At 34.0% G+C, this 17,752-nt stretch overlaps 1 protein-coding gene across 1 annotated transcript; it reads right to left on the minus strand.

Moving 5' to 3' along the window:
- Window positions 1–1,008: 1,008 nt before the first annotated feature.
- Window positions 1,009–17,135, minus strand: LOC147079956 (uncharacterized). The gene is made up of 4 exons (XM_085947202.1): window positions 7,851–17,135; window positions 7,613–7,681; window positions 5,555–5,641; window positions 1,009–3,674 (listed from the first exon to the last, which is right to left on the minus strand). The coding sequence occupies exons 1-4, from the start codon at window positions 8,892–8,894 to the stop codon at window positions 3,600–3,602; spliced, it is 1,275 nt and encodes a 424-aa protein (XP_085803328.1). The 5' UTR covers window positions 8,895–17,135; the 3' UTR covers window positions 1,009–3,599.
- Between the last annotated feature and the right edge of the window lie 617 nt (window positions 17,136–17,752).

Raw genomic sequence — 17,752 nt, forward strand, 5'->3', positions numbered from 1 at the left:
AATTCTGCTTAAAGATGGCTAAAAGTATTAAAAGAATGCATTATCATCGTGTTCTAATATATCCTAAAAGTTTCAAATGTCTAGCTAGTCGGGAAGTTAATTAAAAATCTACAATCGTCCAATACAAATCTTGGACAAACAAGTAAAATTTGTACTGGACAAACAAGAATACGAACTAATAAAAACGTGGTAATAACAATGATATGCTACTGAAAGACTGTGAAAATACATTATTTTGTAATGTAAAGAATTAATCTGGCATTGGTGTTGGGGAAAGATGCCGAAAGGCACCATTGCCAACTTAGCGTTCTTCTTGTCTAGCATTTTCGAACAGGTATATAGCTTGCAAAATACTAATCTGGCATATGGCGTTAAATATAGTATTTTTCGACATGGCAAACAGCTTTGAAATTCTCGTAAAAAACGCTGGAATATTACACCACAGTTACTTTAAAATCAACACGCTGACCTTAAAATAATATGGTTACATACGATATTTTTAAGTAATGTCCCAATTTCGTACTTGCATTCATTTTTTGTTGTATATATTATTTTGTAATTGCGAAACAATAAGTTCTTCAATATTTTTGGTATCGTAAAAACAACGTCTATAATATTATGATTTAGGTATTTTTTGAAATGAAATATTTTTTTTAATTTTTTGAAAATCTGGCATTTTTTTTCTGTTTACTGGCTTATTTTCTTACCTGTTTGGTATATTTTTATGAATGACAGCTGGCAATACAGATCCCATGTTGTTAAAAACAAATCAAGTAGGTACCTACACAATAGTAAATCATTTAATTTAATTATGAATTTATCAAATCACTCATTTATCATTATGCATACTATAGTTTGGTTAGTCAATCTTCTAAAAGAGTAGGTCAAACTCACACAAGAATTTCGAAATCATACTTCACATATTTTTAGTTTCCACATGACACCAGTCCAAAAATTAAACTTCATTATTAATACAGAATATTATTTATTTGTTATATTTTTCTATGCGTAGGTACAGTCAGGCACACACTCACATTTAAATCAATAATTACTTAGTTACGTAGGTAGTTATTATAAACTAAGTATAAGTAGGAGTGCAGTGATCCTAGGGACAAAAATAATATGAAGGATACAATTAAATACAATATAATATGTACTTAATTGATTAAATACTCGACAATAATTTACTAATCTGTAGGCAAACACATAGGCCGTTCTAATTTTGAAAAAAAAATTAAATGCTTACCTACTTATTATTACCGAGAATACATTAACATTGACTGTTTTTTCGAAATTATCAAAAAATACTTGTGAGATATTCTAAAATACGAACAATCCATTCGTTGTCATGGTAATTAAATAAGTAATAAAATAAATAATTTTATGACTATAAGCAGACAAATTGTTTAACGTCAATAATTTTAAGTGTGTTGGTTTTGATGTGTATCCTCTCCTGTACATTTCTTTTATACATTAATTACAGTTAGTAGGTATGTTTGAAATCTGATCAATTCAGATGCTCTTGTCGATTTATTCTTCATTTCTTTGGTGAACCAAATTATGAACTCCATGCGGTGCTCCTGAGATTTACTATTCTTTCGTTCTCCTCTAGATGTTAATAACGGCATTTCTGGACGATGAAATCCGGTTGGCTTGAAGAATTGAACGGTGTTGATAACTAATTAACTTAACATATTATTAATTAACTATTACTTTTATTCAATGAATAATTCACAAGATTCTAAGAATGTAGCATTCTAATTATTGAACACACATGATTTTGAAAACACCTGTGAGAAAATATAACCAATAGAATAATTCTAAAGCAGATACTTTTTTCAAAATTATGATATATTCTTAAAATCTCGTGAATTAGTCGTTGATTAAAAAAAATAGTTGCTTAAAATTATTCATTAGTTGCAAAACGATTCTTTACATTTTTTTCTGCCAACTAGCATATTTCCATAATACTGTCTGGCATATTATTATATCAATGAAAGTTGGCAACACTGTTGAGACTCTCTTGACACATCTGTGGTACATAGCCGATCTAGATCCAACGTCGCATCTTCATTTTAATTGTGACGACAGGTCTTATGGCCGTTATCTAATTTTCTTCTCCAGTAAACGCTGCAAGTATAATTATGCTGATCGAAGTCTTAGTAAGGTCTCATGACTACCCTGAAGTAGCACATTCAGAGTACAGGCATTAGATAAGCGGTCTCAGTATAGTTCAGTCCAGAGATTCGGTATTCAGTTGAACGTTGTTCTAGCCATCAACATTGGGATAGGTAGCTTGGTCGGTAGATAGATATATAGGTAATTGTATCTAGGTCTTTCCAAATTGTGAGTTTTGACATTTGCAAGCGAGGTTGAGGCTCTCTTGAAGTATATTATGTAGCAGTGGCGAAGGGTGGAGGAAGACTTTTAAGATCCGACATAAATAGTGCACGCTGAACTTTGTCAGTCAAAAATATTTGTTTTATTTGAACTAAGTTAACAGTGTATAGATAGCATGGCCCCCACATTCTGAAGCGGACCCGCAAGCTAGGATCTATGACGCCCCCCCCTACCTATCGCTAAAGATAAAGACAGCGTGATGCTCTACTAAAATTAATGTGTACCTATATTTAGTGTTTTTTGTATATTTAAATTCATCTATGTATTTGAATTATGGAGTTGTCAAGTATCGATACACAATCAAAAATTGTATCTACAACCACATAATTTTAAATAGTACTAATATTGAAGATGAATAGCTAGTAGCTATTACTATTCGAGAGAATTTGTGATGTGGTCGATTGGCCACGCCGGGCCCTTCGTGAGCCCGGGCCTCCAGGCTAGAGCCCTGTCAGCCCCCCCTTTGTGGGGTCCATGATAGATAGTGTGTATTAGTTCTTAATATTCAATTAAAACCTGCCTAATCCAAGCCCTAGTAGATTACAGTGAATAAATATTTATTTATCTATAAAATATCTGAAATTGTGCATTTGAAACATACTTCAGTTATTTTATAGCTTGTCTTGGTAGGGCTAAATGAATTAAAAAATAACTAACCAACACGATTTTTAATAATATGCATTCTTAATTCAACAAAATCAAATAAATATGACTGAAAACGTGTGTACATAATATTTTTGTCCGATCGCCCATTCCATACTTAAACTATTATGCTTTGGGTAGGCAGGGTTTAATTGAATTTTAAAAACTAACCACCACCATCTGCAAATTTTATTATTAGTTCAATGAAAATAAATAAGTATGCATGAGAAAGTTTAATGTGCACTATTTATGTATAATCTTAACAGCCTACCTCCACCCTTCGCCATTGATATGAAGTCCCAGATCCAACGTCACATCTTGACATGAGGAAAGTCTTAAAACTTCATTATCATTCCTCTCACTCTTGTTTCTGTGTTGTATTATTTTTTTAGTTTATTCTATTTTAAATAATGGTTCATGTATTAATGTTCAAATTACGAATTATACTCATCAATGCATTATATTTATTAATGTATTTTTTTCTTGAGTAGACGGCTTGTAGATTTTGCAATATATTTTATGAATGGTTGTCATCAATCACTTTAATCAATCACGACTTATGAAACGTTGCTTGCTGCTTGTTGGTCGAATTGAATCAACATGACAAGATGAGAAGCCAATCCGCAAAGCATCTGAAATAATAAGACAATTATTTTATTTATGAAGCTACCATTTTAAAATGATGTCCTTGAAAAGATATCGACAAATCGTGTTTTATTTACAAAATCATAGAATATATGTATGTAATATTATGTATGTAGGTGCATTGTGTTTCTCGAATTTCATATAAAATATGTAAGTAGTTATGCACTTTTAAGTTCCTACATGAAGATAAATGAGCTAAATTTCCTAATTTGCTAAAGATTCTCATCAATGGCTCAGCTCAAACAAGTGAAAAACTACATCTATTTGGGGCAACACGTGTCTATATATGAACGTCGGTATATTTGATGAAATTGTTCGCAGATTAAAGCTGGGCTGGAGTGCTTTCGGCTGCTTGAATAATGTCTTAAAAAATTACCTTCCACTGTGCCTAAAGCGCAAAGTGTTCAACCAGTGTGTGCTTCCCGTAATCACATATGCGTGTGAAACGTGGGCTCTAAGTAAAAGAGAGATCCAGGAACATAGAGTAGTACAGCGTAGTATGGAGAGGTGCATGCTGGGCATAACGCGAAAAGACAAAAAGCGGAATGATTGAATAAGAACACAGATAAGGGTTTGAGGTGTAATAGAGTTTGGGCTGGATACATACCTCGAAGAAGGGACACTTGCTGGACAAATCTAGTCATCCAGTAGTACCCAAGAGGTACAAAACATCCATAAGGTAGACCTAGAGGTTAGTAGAGTAGAAAGTTCTGTGGAAGTACGTGGCAATGCAACGCACAGGACCGAGAGAAGTGGAATCAGCTTGGAGAGGCCTTCATCCAGCAGTGGATAGATTCAGGCTGATGATGATGTTATTATAATTATGTTTTTGGGTACCTAGGTGTTTTTTGTGAGGGAAAAATAAAATAGCGTGTGTGTTCCTCACAATCATCTTATAAATAAACATGATTATAATATGGTGAAGATATCTCTTGAGAATGGCCTCTACAACGAGTCCGAAACGTTGAGGAAAGAAGGAGGAAGAACACGTGGTGGCAACTCAAAAATCTATTACGAAAATAAACACAATTGTCGGGATGTTCTGCAAGTGAAAAAATACGTGTTATGATTTAACATTCATACCGTTGTCAAGAAATCGCATTCTATAGTCTCGGGAATCCATTAAAAATGTGACCTTAAATTATATCATAAAGAATAACTAGGGATTCCAATCCCGGGATCCCGAACTATTTTCGATTCCTATGAATCCCGGGATTGGTAAATAAAATCCCGAAACTTTCGGGATTGATTTTTTTATCAATTTTTTATGGATAATAAAATAAAAACGAAAATATATTAGAAAAATATTTTTAATAACATATAACTACATTCGAAATAAACTGAGTTTGAATGAAGTTTGATTTATTACCCATGTATTACCATGTCATTTTATTTTTTCATATAAATCTTTCATATCTTTCATTTAAATCTTTAATTTTTTGTATTGATTGTCAACACAATAGGTTATTTTTGATTTTAATTGAACTTATATTTGTATTTGTTATATTTTCATAAATAAATAAAACTGTTTTACTTTCACATTATTATTTATATTACAATATTATTTACTCCATTAAAACATTTCAAGATTCAACGTTTACAATATTAACAATATATGTCTTAGATAGTATTAATTATTATACTATACTAGATTTATTTTGTAATATATAAAAATTTAATACTATTGAAAAAAATGCCAATCCCGAGATTAAGATTTTGGCTCGGGATTGGATTCCCTACCCATAACTAAGTCTAACCGTATTTTAGAATTATAACTTCTACATATTAAGTAATAAGTAGTATAGGTGCATATTATGTTATGTGTGACAAAATGGTTTTTGAATTTTTAATGTGAAGGGTATATTACCGCCATAACGAAAGGCCAGTCGAATTGGAACATCCCGCATGTGAAGTTGATGTCATTACACCGCACCTGATTGGCTAGATCTCGAAACTGTAACGGAAAAAACATTAAAGAATTAAGTTTAAAAGTTTCAGAAAATTTTATTTATCCACTACATCATAGGAGTGCACCACAAAAATTGAGAGAATTTCGTGTATCCAAGATTAGAATTTATTACAATTATTAAATTCGTGAGTTTACTGTAATGCAAGGGTTCCTAACATTATTTTCATCAGGAGCACATTTACAGCCGAAAATGGAATGGTGGCCACATTTTTTTATCAATGAAATTAGGTACATAACTTAGATATAAATATTTGACAACTATTTATATTAGTTCTATTTTATATTTAAACTATTATTTAAAAACAATATTAAATATAAATGAGGCAGATGATTACAAATAATATGTTATTATGTTTTTTATTAATACAAATATAATATACGAAGAAAGAAGGTGTATGACAAAAAGAATGACCATTTAATTAGTAGGTCTTTTGGCATTGGATTTCTTCGATCAATTTTTTATCGTTAGGAATGTGTGTGGATATACCTATTCTTAACCAATTAATTGAAATATTATGGGTTCTTGTCTGTTTAGTAGAAGCCAGCGGCGAACAAATTTTGAAAATAGCCGATATACTGGATTATTTGTTAGGTTAGGTTAGGTTATGTTATGTTTTGTTATTATTCTTGAACAATTCATGAATTTTGGAAAAAGCGGCTATGAAAAATGCTGGTATTCCTGCTTGGCTTCCAGTAAACAAACTTGTGCCATATAATATTGAAGGATTCGCATAAATAAGTTCAACCAAAGCATAATTGACGATCAAAAAGTGATTTGATCTTATAAAAAGATAGTTTTTTAACAAAAACTGTGGTATCCTACTAATTTTACTATGTAAATTGATTTTTTCAAAATGTGTGACAAATCACGTTTTGAATATTTGTTCCTCAATTGTAAGTTAAATAATAAATGCTCCATTTCATGAAGGGATAGTTTTTTCAATCCCCTAACTAGGCTGTTTCTTCAATCCTATAGATAGACGATACATTTAATATATCTAATCAACAAACACAAACATTCAATTGCAATTGTTTTTGATAATTGATTTAGAATATTATTTGTCTATATTATATATAATGAAGAAATGAGGCCGCTGGTGTAGGGTAGGGTTGGGAATGAAAGTGAGAAAAAATTAAAAGTAAAACGAAGGAAATAAGGAAATACACAGTTTTAAAAAAATCTATCAGAGTCTGTCAGGATCATATTTAGCAAAATCAAATCCATAAATATATAGAAATGATTTTGAAAATGGTAAAATAATAAAATATCATTCACAATCTTCTGTTAAAAAGTTGATATGCTTGTTTAGTACTAATCATTTTTACCAGGGCTTCGAACCGGTACTGAACCGAAAAAAATCTGATTTTTTCAGTTCGGTACACGTTCAAACACGCACGTGAACATAGTTTTACTCACCACTTCCGTTATCGTTCAGTGTCAAATTCAAGGCGCAAAGAAATCATTCAGGATCGTGTGACGCATCTCGACATAGTTTTCATAATTTGTAATAGATGTATTATTAAAAAAAAATAAAAATATATATATATATATAGCTAAGGCCGTGCAGTGCAGCATAACCATTGGTTTCGGAGCGTGATGCCGGACGATTATAGAAGTACCTACCATAAAATGTTTTAAAATATGTTAATACAAATAAAACATTTTCACAACTTCACTCAGAGCTGAACAGAAAACCGGTAAAACCGTTATTTTTTTCGGAACGAAAACCGGAACTGAACCGATATATTAGTAATATTTTTACTTGAACCAGAACGAAAACCGAAACGAAAAAAACAATGGTTCGAAACCTTGATTTTTACAATAAAGCCAAGTGATAAGAAGTTCGTATATTTTTATTGCATAAAGACTGCTGAAAATCGAAACCAAAGAGTAGATATACTAAGAAATATAAATTAGCACTTAATAAAATATAGTAGATAATAGATACTTTTTACCTTTTGTGATGGTCGTTCCTCATTAAACTTAGTAATAAATTTGAAGCAGGTCGAGCATGTCTTTTTTGCCTGACAACAAAATAAATTTAATAATTATATAAATAACACCAATAATGGGATATGATTAGAAATATGTGTAATTATGTATTTCAACGCAATTATGTACATATTATTAATAATATGCGCAATGGCAATGAAAGCATTCTATATACATATAGTATAGTAAACAAATACCTACCGCGTTCTTAGAAGAGTTGCAGAAATATATAAGGACCATTTTGTTGATGCCTGAGAATAAACACGAATACAGTGCAAGCCCTGTCTCCACTGCCATAGCCCAAGTAAAGTATTGCCAAACTTTATAAAACGAGAATAGAGTTATCAGTGTGTAGCTGAAGTCAACTGCAAAGCTCAACATAATACAGACAGAATAACAGTGGTTCAAACTGTCCACGACTTTGCAGTTATTGTCATATTCATTGCTCAGTGTCTTGAGGGAAAATTGCCAATTAATGAACTGACTTCGTTCTTCGTCATAGTTTTTCACATGCTCTTCAATTTCGAGTCTTTCGGTAATGTACTCTTCCTCTGCGCATGGAGACACATTGACATTAAACAATTCTTCGTGTTCTATTGTTGCATTCTGCCTCTTCATTAGATCGGAACCAAGGCTTTCAATTGATAGATTTATAGCCATAAATCTAAAACCAACTCCAAAAACGCCATTGGCAAACTGCAAACTCATCATGAAGATGTTAAAGTTTGACAAGCAAAACAAAACGTAAACAAGCCAATTAGTTGGGTTTCCTAGAAATACTGTCGTCACCACTCCTGTACAAATCATGAATATTATAATTGAAACTATTCCAACAAATCCGAATCCCAAAAATACTTTTGTGCAGATGAAATTCATTTTGCAGTTGATGTTGGCTAAATTTCTATCAATGCTTTCGTTTATCTCAATAATTCTTCCCAGAGAATCTCTGTTTAAGAAGTTTGATACCGTGACATAAAATGACAGTATAAAAGAAGAAGATAGATGGAAAACGTCTGAATATACCAGGACTCCTACTTTCCACTCAGAGCAATGGAGAAACAGAACTTGGCGTTGACTCACGCACAGTATTCCAAAAATCGGCACTAATAGGGCAACAATTAATGCAACAAATGCAGCTGGACACACCTTGTTTGGCTCTGGGGGGTAGTGAAAGGGCGCTAAACCGATCCACCTAGATATTGAGTACATCGGCCTCATAGTTTCCACAAAAGTTTTCTGCGGCATGTTTAATCCTTATATTTTCTTTTTTTTTTATAGTTTTTTCAGTGTTTCTGCCTAACTATAACGAAAATTTGAATATTTATATAAACTATTCAACACCAATGTCAATAGCAATGTCAATATTTTACACTGATCAAAAACGATTCGCGATAGAGCACGTCTAAACTTGTTGAATATTAAATTGCGATTGGCGTGTGCAGGTAAATATGTGTAAACAGCAAGGGGTGCGATGTAACGGGGATGCTTTAGGTAGGTATGAATGTTGGATGAATTCATAGTCCCTGAGCAGCGCGTAATTGCCTGAGTGGTGCTCTTTGTATACTTTTAATTATGTAAAGCAAGGGTTGGGTGGGGGTGGTAGGTGGATGAATTTCTCAGAGGTGGGGTCAGGGATGGTATCCAGTCACTATTGCCCACTGGGGGACAGTGGTGGAAAAACTTTCGCATATAATTACTATTCTGAAATGTCACATTACATCCAAGAATTCTGACTGTCGAGTGTGTAATCTCTTTTCAAATTTAACTCTATTCTATAAGCTTAGAAGCCTTGTACTATAATATATGAAATATTATTCTGACATTTTTTGGTGAAGAACATAACTTGGAATGAAGAAGATGGATTATGGATTATGGTACCTAATATGTGTGACATGTCTACGAATATATTGATAGACCGAGGAACGTTAATTATCACGAAAATTATTCGTGCTAGTAATTTCCCAACTATTACATCTTTTTGAACGGTGGAAGACAACGAATGATGTCTTTGAAATGTGATATAGCCTTGAACATATTCTTTATTTATTTATGTAAACAATATCTAAACATTGAGCACATAACAAATTATTAATTTCAAGACGTTCACAACATGACATTATAATAAAAAGTACAGGTAAATCATCTTTGTAGAGAAAAAACAAAGCAAAAAATAATTTTATAGCAAAAGAAATAAAATTAAAACAAACAACAATAATTCAAGAAACATACAAATTAACCAATAAAATAGAATTTAAAAAACAAAATACACACCTATTGCATCACTAAAAATGCAATCTACATCTCTAGGGAGTGCATTGACCAGCCGCACAGGCATTGGTGCCTGGTGAGTCTGACATGAGGAAAATGCGTTTACCCAAAATAGGTCATGGCTGAACGAACCAATCAATCAGCCTCACTCAAAATAAATGGTTTTTGACAATATGTTTAAGACGTACCTACTCTGCAATTTTTGAGACATATTACAAACCGTGGATCGAAGAATTTGAAAATACTGGTGGTTTTTGTAGTCTTCAGATAAAGCGAAGGAGAGAAAAATCATTTATGCGCTGTATCGACTGAAGTATAGCACTGTGAGGAGCGGTTAGTCTTGGTCACGAATAAGATGCCTGCAATGATCCCCAGTTATGAGGAAACTACCGAGAAGAGATATCATGATGAATCATTAAAATTACTAAGCCGGCCTTCTCCACAATCGCCCATTCTATACCTACGTCAGATCTCCCCGCCCTTGTCGGTCTTTTGTTTTAATGTATTCGACCAAGCTCCAATAGACTCTTCGTATACATAGTATGTGGAACGCATTCTGACAATTGATATAGGTTCTAGGGGTCACAAAGATATATAATATCGATGTTGCCAGGAAATAATGGTGGTCAATTATTTTTATTGAGGTATTTTTCCAAAGGGGACGAACCATCCTGCGACCGTGCTGATGGCATGATAAAAAATATCGCATTTCCAATCGATCCGTGCTTCGGCTTTGTTTTTATTGAATAACTCAGAACAATTTTTGGTTGGTTTTTATTATTTTTTTTATTACCTCAATAAAGAAATTGAAAACTAACATTTCCTGGCAACTTCGAAATTATAAATATCTTTGTGACCCCTAGAACCTATATCAATTGTCAGAATGCGTTCCGCATATTATGTATACGAAAAGTCTATGGGAGCCTGGACTATATCACGAATTTATGTTTATTACAGACAGTCCGCTGAGTCAGCTTTTAAAAACATTTTCTTGTAAACCCAATATAAATGTAACTAACAAGCAAAACTTTATCATTATTTTTCGGCATAATACCAATACCAATAGTTGTGTATCAAGCATGTCATTCATAATATTATTATCACTTTTACATGTTGTTAACCGTAGAAAAAACAATAAAATTATCGCGGACAGCAATAAATGAAAATTTTGAAGGTGTAGTAATCTAAAAATTAGCTCCGACTAAAATTGCCAGCATGACTAATATTTTTATGTTTTTAACGTTTACAACTCGAAAGAACAGGATACTTTTTTACATAATATTTTCTTTTTGATGAGTCTTTCCCAAACGGTCGTAGACATACACGTGGCGTTACACGTAGGGCCAACAAAAAAGTATGTAGTATCAATATTTTGAAGTATATTTTTATCTATCGCGCTGTGGTATTTTTTTAAATTTTTTGCAGATTATTTTGTAATTATCTGTGTAATACATACCTCAACATACGGCATCTATCGTTGGCAAAATAAATTATTTTATAGAATATAATTATAATCAAGTGATTATATTATAAATAAGTCAATATGCAATTAAAAAAATATTTTTCTTAAGAAGGTAGGCTTCAAATAATCGCCTAGTATGGAGTCTTCGCCACTGCTATATATGTAGGTACTAAGGTTTTATTCAACATCTTTGGGTTCACTAATAAAATAATTATTTCATTAAAATTTAGCACGTTGTAAATTTGATAATCATTGGAATAGGTACCTATATAATTAGATACGCTCAGCGTAAGCCGTAAAGTGTCCCAATAGTTAAACTCCAATTTATTGTGTGTATGTTAAAGCCAATTCTCAGTAAGGCCCGTTTCAGACGGGACATCGGTGTCGTGATCGTATATAATAAGGAGGCATTTGTATTCGAATACAGGGGCCTTTGTTTTATGTTCTATTTTATAACGCGAAATTATGCGTTGACTCATTAGCTCTGGGCTCATTAGCTCATTTAGCACGTTGTAAATTTGATAATCATTGGAATAGGTACCTACATAATTAGATACGCTCAGCGTAAGCCGTCAAGTGTCCCAATAGTTAAACTCCAATTTATTGTGTGTATGTTAAAGCCAATTCTCAGTAAGGCCCGTTTCAGACGGGACATCGGTGTCGAGCTCGTATATAATAAGGAGGCATTTGTATTCGAATACAGGGGCCTTTGTTTTATGTTCTATTTTATAACGCGAAATTATGCGTTGACTCATTAGCTCTGGGGCGTTCATAAACATAATACAAAGGCACCTTTATTCGAATACAAAGGCCTCCTATATTATATCGAGCGCGACACCGGTGTCCCGTCTAAAACGGGCCTAATAGTTTTAGTTTTATTGAGATGGCAGATGAAAGCCATGACGATTTACAATACAATTATAAAGCAGCCAGCAATTAAAAAGTTTAACGGATTTCTGTGGCAGCGAATAACTCACTAGAGACGGAGATGAGTCAGAGGAGACCTTCATCCAGCATGAATCGACCTACTAGCGAGGCATTGGGTGCATTCTTAAAAACATTAATCATAAAATCGTTAGAGAAACTGTCCGTGGCTTAAATCTCCTTCTTATTTTTGTGCATAATATACTCGTACATTGCCGGACGTCGAAGGTGATTTTGGCAACCTTGTTTTCGTCTGTCTCTACCCTGTGCATGAATATAGTTCATGAAACTAAAATCAATCTCTAAGATGTTGAGATATGTCGTTCTTAATTTTAACTCATTTGGTGCTAACACCGCGAGTGGTGCGTTTGGAGTTCTTGGCCATTAGATATAATTAACATGTTATTCAAATGTGGTAATTAAAAGGTCAGAAGTGATTGTGATATAAGTCAAATACAAATATATAAAAAATAAATGAATAGAAGTCATACGCTTCTCGCCCTTGGTTCTATGTCATACGTAGATAGATAACCAAAGTATGTTTGATTATTTTTAATTTGACTGTATTTAGAGCTTTTCCATCCTCGGCATCACTGGCCTCGCACTTCACGAAAATTATCTTAGCGAAGGACGCCGTGCACTAGCTTTATATAAGTAAAGCTAGAGTCCGTATTCTTTAAGCTGGCGTTCACGTCACGTAGCTTGCAGATGGAAAGCATTGTGTCATCGCGTTCGACTGTTGCAAGTTTTCAATGAGAGGGAACGAGAAGGAATGCAGTGTTAAAATGCTGACGCGGGGAACCGCACGCCAGCATAAAGAATACGGACTCTAGTGCATCTGCATTAAATTTTCACCCTAAAATTAATTCTAAATGAGAAGAGGCAGATAATGAAAGACGATTTGCTGTCGTATTTTGTTAAACAGGATTCATAATAAAAATGACGAATAATAAACCTTATTTTAAAATTACTTAAGTATTTAAAAAAAATAACGTATACCTACATATAATACATATTAAAACTTTTTAGCTTTTTCAAAACTTGGAGCTGGAGCGGAGCTGGAGCAAGTATTATGTCCCGGAGCGGAGCAACTCAAAAAAGGGTCCGCTCCAACCAGTGACGTCCCTAGACAAAATGCCGTCCCTAGGCAGTGCCAAAATGACGCCCCATTTTTATACAGTATTTTTTATCATCATTTCATGACTCCAATATCTAAAAAATGTGTTTTATGGATACATCACTAACAATATATTATATATATATACCACTGAAAACAAAATTAAATCGTGGACGAGAGGCGGTAGGTGGGACGCTCTGTAAGAGGGGGTGCATCTTCAGTTTCGACAGACAACGCAATTTCCGTGCATACTGGTTAATAAATCAGATTGCAATTTTATTGTTCGTAAATCTGCACGTGTCGTTGCTGGTTACCAAGGACGTTGAAGGGCAACGGATGTAAACTAGACATCGCGAACACGACAAAATTAATACATTTTGTTTCCAACCAGTGATTTTTTTTAAATTAAAAGATATTTTCGTTATTACTAAATTTAGGTAGGTAAGTACCTATGTCTAAATATATCACATGATTCTCCTCGAATTGCCGCCCTTCGAGTATCTGCCGCCCCCAAGCGACGTCACTGGCTCCAACCCTCAATCTGCAGGAGCGGGCCTTCTATATATGACGTAAAAGATGTCAGAATCACAAAGACACATTAACATTCTCATTGTGATTCCTAGATACATAACTATATGCTGAGATAATATATAAATGATGATCCAATTGTAGTTTTTTCAGTCGTGTAAACGCCGCCCTAGCCTTGAATTATCATGCATTAAATGTGCACACAAAGTGGAGTAACAAAAAACGTGGACAATTAAAGGCTTGCCCTTCTTCTTCGTTGGGACGATCTGACAGCTTTCCGCATGGCTTGACTCGATCCATTTCGGCAGTCAAGCGTGGAAAGCAGGACCTGTGTCAGTGGAACACCCATGACATTCTTATTTTGGTCCGTCCATCTGGGTGGAGATCTTTCTCTTCGACCTGGCCAAATAACACGAGATTTTCCAGAGGTCTCCACTGCGACAGGGACGAAATTACTGTGCTGAAAATGCAATGTCTTAAAGTTTTCAGATAATCTCATGGCCCCCACAAAGTGGGGTGAGGGGGCTGATAGGGCTCTAGCCTGGGGGCCCGGCGTGGCGTGTCTACCGTGTAAGTGAGATAAACACAAATTTGCTCAAATGATAAAAAAAATCGCCTGTGGCGCTATTTTATTTAAGAAGTATTAACATTTTAAAATAAGTGTCTGTGTGATACAAAATTTTTATTATTGTATGTCGATATTAGACAACTCCATAATTGTGGATTCCACACTCCACAACTGTGAATACAAAAAATCGCTAAAAATACACTGAATAGGTACCCATAATTTTACCCGGAACACCATTTGGAAAACACTTCTGAAGAGTGTCACACTGCTTTTAACCCTGCGATAGATAGGTAGGTCCGCCAATGATCTAGGCCTGGGGACCATGGATAAACTTGATTATTACCCAAAAGAAAAACGTGCAATACAACCTAAAAAGATATTCAATGATACTTACTAAAACATCGGAATAATGTTAAATGGGTTTAAAACAACAACATATTTTGGAAACAATTAACCAAGCATGTGATTCATTAATTTATTGGAGGAGCAAATATTAATATTATGTTATGTATCTTGATTCTAGAAGCTACATTTAAGAATTTTGTAATAATTATGAAAATATGTTGACTTTCATGTGCCAAATTTATTTTTGTTGTTGTTTGTTTGGTCATCCGTGATATTAAATTTGACGGATGATAGAATTACTTATATCATTTACAGTTACTGTAGATATTTCACGTTACAATAAATAAATATTCTAACGTCGCAAATATGAAATAGTAATTAATGCGACATGTGAAGCTATTGTATATTCAGCTGAGATATATTTGACCCCAGAACCTCCCGCACGCTAAATATACTATATGGTTTACATGTAAATTGTACGTAAAACATTTCACCGTGGCACAGTTCGCCGTGACCTTTCTTATCGGAAAGAGATGACAGTATACGGTCTCCAATTAGGTTAGGTTTTCATTCTTAAATTCACATTAACATTAATTATTCAATTTTCATAGCTGATTTTGGCAAAATTCGTGAATTCAAGAATGAAAACCTAACCTAACCTAACAAATAATCCAGTATATCGGCTATTTTCAAAATTTGTTTGCTGCTGGGTTCCTGTAAAGTGTAAACCGTCAAAAACCGTTTTTTTTTATTTAGACATGAATTTTATCTCAGTACTATACGACCCAAGGAGGTTGGACGGTCTTTAATATTCGGTCATATATTTCCGATACAACATTTCACGGTGAAGTGTAATACGGCGAACTGCATATGTATAAGTTTCCGGACACGAACTATGTGGCCATAAGGCCTACTTACATGAATTGTAACTTAATTCAGATTGAGTACAAAAACTGGCAAATAAACATAAGCCTAAGAGGGAGGTCTACGAGGGTCTACGAGGGTCTACGACACTGTTTCCGAACCCATATGTCGTCACTCGCCAGTTATATTTTAGTGCCGACGAAAAGGATCATTTTTATACACTTTTCATGCAAACTTTCTCAAGTGACTTGACAAGAGAGCAATTTGAAATAGAATTTAAATGGTTTCCTTCATTATTATACTATGACTAACTTCACAAGAGGTGTAAGCGCGAAATATATTATGGTGTATGTCACGTACTATCACGTGATGTCACAGTAAGCTGCCGATACGGGAAAAAAGTGTGTAATGTCGTTTTTCTTGGTGTTTAAAATGTTATTAGACTGATGCTCCCATCCCGTAGGACATTTTGAACCTTTAAACGAGCATTGTCAGTTAGCAAAATCTGCCGAAGGTCACCTCACTTTTTTTAAATATATAAATAACCATGCCCATGCTTTTTCGTACAAGGTGGTTGGGAGGGTTAGTTGCCAGAATTAAATATTTTATGTTGTTCTATTGCTTAGTACTTCGTGAGACTTTTGGATGTCAATTTCATGGTTATGCTGTCTACACATAGTCATGATAGTCCATCGCTCCCATTATAGTATAGGGCAGTCGTTGATGACATGCCACACAGTTTGAGATATGTAGCCGTCACATGGACAACAGTCATCGTTCCTCTATTTAAATCTTTTTAGATAGGCTCACACCGCTCCGTGGCCTGTTAGTATCTGTGTGAGTTCGTGTGATATTTTTATGTTTCTGGCAAGAGTGATGGCAGAGTTTATGTTTGGAATAAATGTCTGCGTTATTGATCCTGTGGCGGATGTTGTGTATTTGTGGTCCCATAGCTCTATTGTGTCTTCGATTAGTTTTTGTTTTGCGTACCTAACTTAGGGAGAAATGTGTGTAGGTTGAAGGTCTTTTATCTGCTGTGGCTTGTTTAGCGTATTTATCACACCTCACGTTGCACTGCACTGCATCGACACCTGCATGACTCAATGAACGTTTTTTATCATTTTCTACGTGCCTACACATTTTAGAATCACGTCAAAATCGCGTGTTTTTTGTTTTTGGCGGTTGGCACTATGTATTTAAAAAAATAATGTTTTCTATTATCTATGGTCTGTGGATTCGGTTCCGTTTAAAATATTATTAAATTTACAAAGATCGTGTTCGTTCTAAATATTCCGCAAAATGACGTAACCATAGACTAAATTTGTCGCCGTGACAGTACGCGACATGCATCTCGATATAATCACAACTTTACGGTCGTAGCTTCGTCACTTAAATAATCTTTGCTTGCAAAAGTGCGCCTTTTTTGGGTTGCGAAAGATGACATTCTAAACAATCGAATCCTATAAATAACAAATTTTTGACAAAACGTCTACACATTAATCATAAACATGTCATTCATGTTACACACACAAGAGAATTAATTCTGTGTTGCCTGATGTCAGACTATTTAATCAACTGCATCATTCAATTTTATAACATGTATGTACCTACATTTACATTTATTATGTACCTAATGATTAGTGAATGAATAATAAATGTGACATAATTACTAACGATATGTTACATTCCTATAAGTGGTAATACGTAGATAAACCGACTAGGGTTCTCAAATACGGAACTCCGAATCCTGGGATTGAATATTATACATTTTTATCTAAAATTAATGGAATAGTATTTTGTAACTTAGATCAGTGCTTCTCAAACTTTTTCATACCACGGCCCCCAAAATCAGATAAAAAAAATTAGTCTTAAGTGACCAACAGTACCTACTTTATTTACCATTCATTATTAATATGGGTACATTTTTATTAAAAATAATAGAACATTTCATTTCATCATCATCATCATCATCAGCCTGAATCTATCCACTGCTGGATGAAGGCCTCTTCAAGTTGCTTCCACTTCTC

The sequence above is a fragment of the Rhyacophila brunnea genome, unplaced genomic scaffold, assembly GCF_057557595.1.
Source record: "Rhyacophila brunnea isolate RB1 unplaced genomic scaffold, BYU_Rbru_1.0 scaffold_1, whole genome shotgun sequence".
In the NCBI taxonomy this organism is placed as follows: Eukaryota; Metazoa; Arthropoda; class Insecta; order Trichoptera; family Rhyacophilidae; genus Rhyacophila; species Rhyacophila brunnea.

Coding starts and splice junctions, on each gene's coding strand:
- LOC147079956 (XM_085947202.1), bottom strand. CDS start 8,894: ATGCCGCAGAAAACTTTTGTGGAAACTATGAGGCCGATGTACTCAATA. Junction 7,682..7,850: donor GCAACTCTTCTAAGAACGCG/GTAGGTATTTGT, acceptor TTTTGTTGTCAG/GCAAAAAAGACATGCTCGAC. Junction 5,642..7,612: donor AGGAACGACCATCACAAAAG/GTAAAAAGTATC, acceptor TTTCCGTTACAG/TTTCGAGATCTAGCCAATCA.